Source organism: Rhagoletis zephyria, unplaced genomic scaffold (genome assembly GCF_001687245.7).
Source record: "Rhagoletis zephyria isolate East Lansing unplaced genomic scaffold, Rhagoletis_zephyria_1.1 Rzeph_scaffold_20798, whole genome shotgun sequence".
In the NCBI taxonomy this organism is placed as follows: Eukaryota; Metazoa; Arthropoda; class Insecta; order Diptera; family Tephritidae; genus Rhagoletis; species Rhagoletis zephyria.
This window is the reverse complement of record NW_016177856.1, coordinates 1-8,216: the sequence shown is the minus strand read 5'-3', so window position 1 is coordinate 8,216 and position 8,216 is coordinate 1. Positions and strand designations below refer to the sequence as shown.

The 8,216-nt window shown below is 31.8% G+C and overlaps 1 protein-coding gene across 1 annotated transcript; it reads right to left on the bottom strand.

Moving 5' to 3' along the window:
- Nucleotides 1–1,752: 1,752 nt before the first annotated feature.
- Nucleotides 1,753–2,475, bottom strand: Pdf (Pigment-dispersing factor). Its single transcript, XM_017637314.1, has 2 exons — nt 2,288–2,475; nt 1,753–2,223 (listed from the first exon to the last, which is right to left on the bottom strand). The coding sequence occupies exons 1-2, from the start codon at nt 2,390–2,392 to the stop codon at nt 2,050–2,052; spliced, it is 279 nt and encodes a 92-aa protein (XP_017492803.1). The 5' UTR covers nt 2,393–2,475; the 3' UTR covers nt 1,753–2,049.
- Between the last annotated feature and the right edge of the window lie 5,741 nt (nt 2,476–8,216).

The window sequence follows — 8,216 nt, the reverse complement described above, 5'->3', positions numbered from 1 at the left end:
TATGGATGACGAATCGTACGTAAAAGCCGATTTTAAACAAATTCGGGGCAGCGAATTTCACACTGCAAATAAAAGAGGCAATGTTGCAGATAAATATATNGCGATCGTTTGCTTATTACAAAGAGAATTAACTCTTTTTTAACGAATTTCAATAAAACTAAGTTTAGATGTAAATATATGTAAATATCGTTGAATTCCATTAATATATTTATTTTTTAGAACGTTTTAACTGTGACCAATTTTTTTCGAGTACATTCTTTATGTCAAAAATCAACGATTTTTCAGTCGGTTGAGACTTGCACTTCACTTGGCTAAAATTGTATGGGCTATAAAACTGCATACCCAAAAAAAAAGGATTACAAAGTTGTAATTTTGATGAAAATTTGTTGAATTTTCCAAAATTTTTTATACAGTTTGAAACTGTGATTCATAAAGTTTTGTTTAAAACTTGGACGGTAATTAAAAAAAAAAAAACAAAAAAAAGTTAACTCCCAAAAACATTACGAATATTAAAAAAAATCAACACGTGGTCATTTGTTTGAGTCACTGTTTATCCGGATTGATGAATAGTTGCTTGTTTAAGCAGGATTGGGTGTCGAAAGCGAAATTACCCGGCTGTCCGTTGTAGCTGCAGCTTCTCGACGCCGAACTCTCAACGCCAACTGGTGCAACTTTTCAAATGTCGAAGTTTTTTTGACCCAAATCGAAAAACGGTTGTTGTGTCAAAAAAGAAGAAGAATATTAAAGCGCCATCGAGCAACATCTAAAACAAAATCTTTAGAAACGATTTTTTTCTGAGTGTATATATTTGTCATGAAAAAGTTTTTAATAAAAGGCATTTAGCTAGCTTGGGGTGAAAAGTTGCTAAGTCCAATTTTAAAAATTTTACACGTGAGGAAAAAAACTTCTTATAGCCATATTATGCAAGTATTTCGCAAAACTTTGATAACTTCATTTTGGCTATTTAAAGTACAGCAAAACTCCATATGAATCAGAGGGATTCGATGTTTATTAAAAGATTTCGTACTATTTTGGACTTATCGTATTTTCGGTGCATCTTTTGGGCTTAGCAAATTTTCCTTTCATTGAACATAAACGAGATTAAATAAAACAGGGACCTTTATCTNCCATATGAATCAGAGGGATTCGATCTTTATTAAAAGATTTCGTACTATTTTGGACTTATTGTATTTTCGGTGCATCTTTTGGGCTTAGCAAATTTTCCTTTCATTGAACATAAACGAGATTAAATAAAACAGGGACCTTTATCTATTCCATTTTTAATTTTTCTAGCCTCCTATATCAAAACATGAGTTTTCATAAAAAGTGGACTTAGCAACTTTTCTCTCTAAGCTTGCGATTTGCTATTCGGTGGTTATCCAGTTTGATGTTCCAAGTGATTGTTCCATCGCTCTCATGTACTTTGATATAAACACAGGCCTGAATGTACATATCGTCCCGTTTCTGCCTTAACCTCATATCTGCAATAGAGGTATTTTATAGAGTGTAAGAAAAAATGCTTAATTTCTTCCCCTAGGGTACAATAAACGCATTTTTTACTTAATACTGGTTCCACTAACAGTAGCGAGAACGNTCTATTTTCAAATAGTGTGATGCTTAAACAGCTGTTATAAGTGGAAATATTAGTTTACCCAAAAATTGTAGATACGTGGTTAAGGCAGAAACGGGACGATATGTACTTTCAAAACTCTACATATTTAGAGTAACATCAATATAAAAGCCAAGCAATAATTTTTCTTTTCGATAGCGGTTAGTATATTTTCTTGTTAAATTAATATTAACTTAGATTGTTATAACGATTCACTTTTCCAAACATTATTTTTTTATTATCTATATATAATTACATACTTATTTATATTCTTTAATATAGGAGTATTTTTGAATAACTTTTTAAGGTCAGTGTATATATGTATATTCAAATAAATACTTAATCCTTAATCATTGCACGTTATCTCCATAAGTTTTGATTAGAATACAACGAAACGCATAACGATAAACTTAATAAATATGTATAAGGATTTTGCGACCTTACTTTCCAGCTTCGTTCATACTTTTTGGTAGGCTAAGTAGTGAATTTATCAGTTCTGAGTTTCTTTTAGGTACTGGACCAGTAAAACTATTAGTCGGGTAGTATTTGCATGGCACGGCGTATGGTTGTGGATATTGCACCGAGTTTAGCCAATTCAAAAGTTCACGGTTGTACTAAAATGCACACAGTTGCCCTTACTCGTTAGCGGGAATAATTTATTAATTTTATAAAACTTACTTCCTTTTCCAAATAACGGTCCTCGTCTGGAGTGGGCAGCGCTTTTGATGAAATGAATATTGAGCTCAGTACTAAAGCGAAAGCAAAACACAATAGTTTAGCCATTTTTTTCTTTTGTTTTATACTTTAGTTAACAGTATTGCGACGAAAAATAATACCGATTCGAAGGATTGCAGCTAAGAACTGATGAATGGTAAGGATTTGCAAACGTTTTTATACCTGAAGTGGACATATAAACACCCCAGCAGGAGTCCGGCATACGCAACTAGGGTGATGAGTGTCAATACCAGATCAAACAAATCAGTAACGCAGATATTTTGCAAACATTTGGTTATGCATTGTTTTATTTCTTGTTATCTAAGGTTTTACGATTTGTTTGCGTTGAGTTTACGAATTTATTTATGTGTACTTTAGTGCATAAATATATTTAGATATACCTATGTACATATGCATGTGTATGCGTATGGAAAGCTGAAATACATATAAGTTTATATAAAATATATATACACTGGCAATCCAAAGTGAGTGCCTGGTGTTTTTTGTTTAATATTTGCAATGGTTTTCAAGTTAAAGTTTTCTTGTTATCTTTTTTTTTATAAAAAAATGGTTCATGCTTTAAACAAAACCATATATGTAAGTCAAACTTTATACAGATCTTAGAAAAATTCAACGAAGTTTTGTCTAAATTTTGACCTTTTTAATCTTAATTTTTAGAAATATTTATAGTACACAGATAGATTGGTTTTTTTAATTCTAATGAAACAAGATCAAGTTGTAAGCGGCTAAAACATCGTGTTGATTTTTAATGATTTTTTATTGCTGAGGGCTTTTTGCACTTTTTACCATATAAAATGGAATTTCTTGTAGAATAACTGTTTGCAAACAACATTAAAAAAAAATAAAGCTATATTTTACAAATTGCCCTTTTTATATGCATAAAACAGCAAAATCCATCGGGAAAAAATTCATTAAAAATCAACGCGATTTTTTAACCGCTTAAAACTTGATCTTGTTTCACTAGAATTAAAAAAAAAACGATCTATCTGCGTACTCAAACTTTTTCTAAAAACTCAGACTAAAAAGTTCAAAATTTAGGCGAAAATTCGTCGAATTTTTCTAAGTTCTGTATAGAGTTTGAAAGTTTGATTTATGTGGCTTTTTTTTTGTAAAAAAATATAAAATAATTTTAACTTGAAAAACATTGCAAATATTAAATAAAAAAACACCATGCACTCACGTTTGATTGCCAGTGTATGTACATTAGGCTGGGTCGATTTTGTATGGAGAAAATAAAAGGCATTTGACAGCATTGTAACAGTAATATTATGATGTCTTAGGTCTAAGTCAATTGTTATTGGCCAAGAAAGATTAATTCAAACCTTATCTTTAGCCCGCGCAATTGAATCAAAGTGTATGAATTTTGAAAATGAAACTTTGGCTTTTAATATCTATGGAATGCGTTAATTGTTATCAACAGGACGATATATCAAATTAAGGGCTATTAAATTTACTACCTCACGTTCATTTATCATTTTTCAATAAATCTACACGTTTTTATGATATTAAGATAAAACTTACAAAAACCATAATTTTCCCTTATGAATTTTCAATTCTTCATTACATCAGCAACCAAGTGAAAAATACAAAAAAGTGAGACGAGATTACTTTCAAACGTTCTAATGTTTTCGGATGTTTATATTATATTGAAATGACCATGGACTTGGTCACGCCGATTTGATCAGTTTTCAAGATCGTGGTGAATGAAGTCAAACATGTATTGTCAAAGATTAGGAATCGTTCGATAAGTTAACAGTAGTTTCAAGCATATAAGTATTTACATACTTTAACGTAATACAGTTAAGGCGAGAAAGTTCATTTACGCAGTCTTGAAAATTGGTGCCGAGTGGCTTCATTAAGAGCGAAATACACCACACAAGCGGTTTGACAAACCAAGCGAAATTTCCCTTTGCTTCAAGCCATTTGTGCTGTGTATGGGGGTGTTTGAAGGTTTGACAAACCGCCGTCAAACCTTCAAACACCCCCATACACAGCACAAATGGCTTGAAGCAAAGGGAAATTTCGCTTGGTTTGTCAAACCGCTTGTGTGGTGTATTTCGCTCTTAAGTCACCGAAGATGCACATTTTTCGCGGTTTGTAAATTTGCCGTTATATGAAAGTAGGGGACGTGCAGAAAGTGTTTAGATATACATAAATATTTTAGTTAATTCCATTATGTGAAAAAGTGACTGTAGGTAAATACAATAGTCTTTAACATATCTCGAAATCCTTTTTGAGGACTCTCCAATTGGACGATATTGCTTTGTATTTAGGTTGAACGAAAAAAGTCACTCCCTGGCACACTTTTCTGTAATCCTTTAATTTAAAGGTTATTTATACAATTGAAGAGACATTTTTTTACCATTACCAAATTGAAGGCGAGACTTACTGTTACTGATTTCTGATAATAATATGATGAAAATGGTTCAGATTATAAACAAATTAATTTAAAATAAAAAGAATGTTGAACAAAATTTTCTGTCATTTTCCTATATTTTCAATTTTTGTATTGTATGCATAAACATAAGTAAACTAATTAGTGTTTCTAGAAATTGTGCCTGTTCAGTGTTTCCATACTCCTTTGCATAAACAACATTTTTAAACGATGATGGAAAATAATGGCTTTTCTATTAAAGCTACCGAAATTGTTCCTAAATTTGCAAAAATCGCAAACTTTAGCTAATATTAAAATAAGATTAGAATATTTGGAACCAGCGACCTAAATGCACGTCAGGCATTATTAATGCTGTTCTTTCACTATTACCAAAGGATTCGACAAAAAATTAAATTTTCGACCCGCCCTAATAGGGCACGGTAGTATTTATGTATGTACACACTGGTATTATACATATGTATGTAAGTGTATATTTATGCACATATTGGTACAAAAAAACAATCGCGTAACTATCGGTGACTTTGCATGCATATGCAGGATCTTTTAGAATTAGAACTAAGCAAAATAAATATAATTAAAATGTTAATTAATTACATATTGACAAAAAAATAACTTTTTCTGTCAGATATGCACACACTAGGGATGTTTCGAATGTCATGTTTTTCAAATTCGCGAATGCGAATGCGAATTTTCGGAATGCGAATGTGCGAATGCGAATGTTAGGAATAACATTAAAAAGCTATAATGAACTTAAGTCATAGTTTTTATTATTTTAAAATTTTGTAAATTATTAGAACATTGAACCTATACAGCGTTTTAATGTAGTAGTCAAAGTTTAAAAGGGCCATATTATATTCCAAAAAAAGTAGGGCCGGCTGCACTGAACAATTGCTCACTTGAAACGCTGGCGGGTGGAGCGCTCAAATATTTGCGGGCCAGATCTGTCCTATTGTCATATTTTAGTTTAGTTTTCCACAAATCGAGAGGACTTTCAACGAGAAGAGCTCGTTTTTCTTTAAGATAGGCTTTCAATTGAGCTTTAATTTCACATTTTTTAATGTCTCCAGTTCTACATCCAAGTCTTCGCTTTCGCTGGAGGAATCTAAAATTATTTCTAGGTTGCTTATAAGACTTTCAGCAGAACTTGTGGAAGGCCCATCAATGTTGCTTGATATACTACTTAACCGTTTAGCGCCTGAAGCTAAAAGACGGTTATTGTCTGCACCCTGGTTAGACAGACTTACAGCCCAATTCTGTGCACTTGATAGATAAAAAATGTTTATAATTTGTCAATCTTTTATTATTTCTCTAGTATTGGAATTCTAGCACATAAATCAAAAGTTCTTTTCTTAATAAATTATCAAGATTGAAAATGCTATTGACAAGCGTTTACAAATTGGAATTTCATATGAAAATTATAAATAGTGTGTATTAAAAAATTTGTTTCTATCATTTAAATACTGCATGTGCCGGCATTTGAACCTGCGACACACAGAATTTATAGCCGACATGTATACCTACTCGGCTACGCGGTTTTTAAATTCATATTTTTCATATGTGACAATGGAATCAGTTCCCCTCATGTGGAAATCGTACAGCTTTTTATTTTATAAGTATTGACACAGAATGCGATTATGGTACAATAAAAACAGGTAGGAGACAATTTGACGTCAAACCCAAGGCACAACAAGGTAGAAATGATTTCGACATTTCTCTCTTTTGAACTGCGACTAAAATGTCACCTCTTAACCATATACTATTAAAAATTTAATTATTTTTTTTTAATTTAAATTTTCAATTGTGTGACTGATTTTTAATTCATAATAAAATGAAAAGGAATTACATGCGGTGCGTTGTGTTTGCCAAGAGCCAGGACAACAAACTTTTAAACCACCGAATTGTCAAGTGAAGCGACAACGGGGGGCAAATTGCTGCGAAGATTCATTAGGAGACTCTTGACGTGTGCGCGTGACTTTATTTGATGCCCATCGCAGCCGAGTATTTCTAAGCGGACGCGTTTGTTCCCAGGTGCAGGATGTATCATACCGAATACGAAAAGAAAATCCCCCACTCATATACACGGATAGACCAAATTTCACATGGTGGCCTTATAAAACCTAAACCGAAATTCCTTGTCAACATAAAGAAACTGACAGTAATTTTTAATAAATTTAATGGAAAGAAAATTTCGAATGGAAAAAATTTAATAGCTAAATTATTGAAGTTAATTTCTGATTTAAATTTAGAATAAACAGTACTTTTTTAATGTCTAATATACTTAAGAATTAAGTATTTGAATAAAAGAATAAATGCTCAAAAAGATTGGGATAGTAAAATGCAAGAAAATTACCAAAACGGTTTTATAAATAAGTGTGTTTCATTTTATAAATAAGTGTGTTTCATTTAGTGTGTAATTTTCTCAAAATGCAATAACTAAAATGAGGCTGATTCTAATAAGATTTTAAAAATTTTCATATTTACAAAAACTTTAATTTCAAAGATATTGAGTTTTATCAAATGTGGTAAATATATATCAAAGGGTTAATTTCTTTGTTTACATTTTCTGACATTACAGTCAGCTATGAGAGAGCTCGACTGAATTGTCACTTCTACCTTGTTGAATATGCCTTGCGTCAAACCAAGGTGTATTAAACAAGGTATGATTGACAACTCAGTGCGGCTCTCTTTTAAGGTACTATAATGTCAAAAAGTATAAACAAACGAATTAACCCTTAGTTATGCATGTATCTTGTCAGAACTGATACCAAGGCTTTTATTTTGATTATAGTTTTGTTTTACTTACATTACCTGGAATATATATATTTTGTCAATAAAATAAAACAAATTGTTTATAAAATCGTTTTAGCAATTTTCTTGTTTTTAATTGCCCAAGATTTATTCTTTTGTGCGTTTATTTTTATATTTAAATTTTTTATCCTAAACATTATTCGACACTTATATAAGTATTATTTTACATTTGTTTCCAATTTTATATGGGAGCTTAACTCTAACAATTTTGAAATAAAATTTTTTCCATGCGAAATAGTATGTAGATGGGTATAAACGAGCTCGTTTGAAAGTGCTTGACTCGGACGGACAACAAATGAAATCACTTTCCTTGAAGTGGTTTTCACAAACGCGAGATGAATCACATAGTACAACACCACAGCTTTCTTCCCATCGCTGCCGTCTTAAGCTTAGTATCCAGCTCTTAAGAAAACGGTCAAGAAAAAATTGCCATTATTTCGCGTGTGTGTCCAAGGAATTTTGACATTTTTGATAACGCACAGCCTGTTGCCTCACTCTTTCCTCAAGAAATAATGGAACGGGCATATATTTCTGTTGCAAACCTGGGTTGCCTTGTGCTCTTTTTTCACAAAAAACTTTAGAAAACCGTAGTAGAAAGNAAGAGCTGGATACTAAGCTTAAATTCGTAACTAGGTGGTTTAAAACATCGCACTATTTTCGTGTCCTGAC

What these genes read in the sequence shown, in the direction of transcription:
- Pdf (XM_017637314.1), bottom strand. Translation starts at nt 2,392, where the DNA reads ATGGCTAAACTATTGTGTTTTGCTTTCGCTTTAGTACTGAGCTCAATA. An exon ending in ACCGTTATTTGGAAAAGGAA is followed by an intron (nt 2,224 to 2,287) that starts GTAAGTTTTATA and finishes TGTGCATTTTAG; the next exon opens with TACAACCGTGAACTTTTGAA.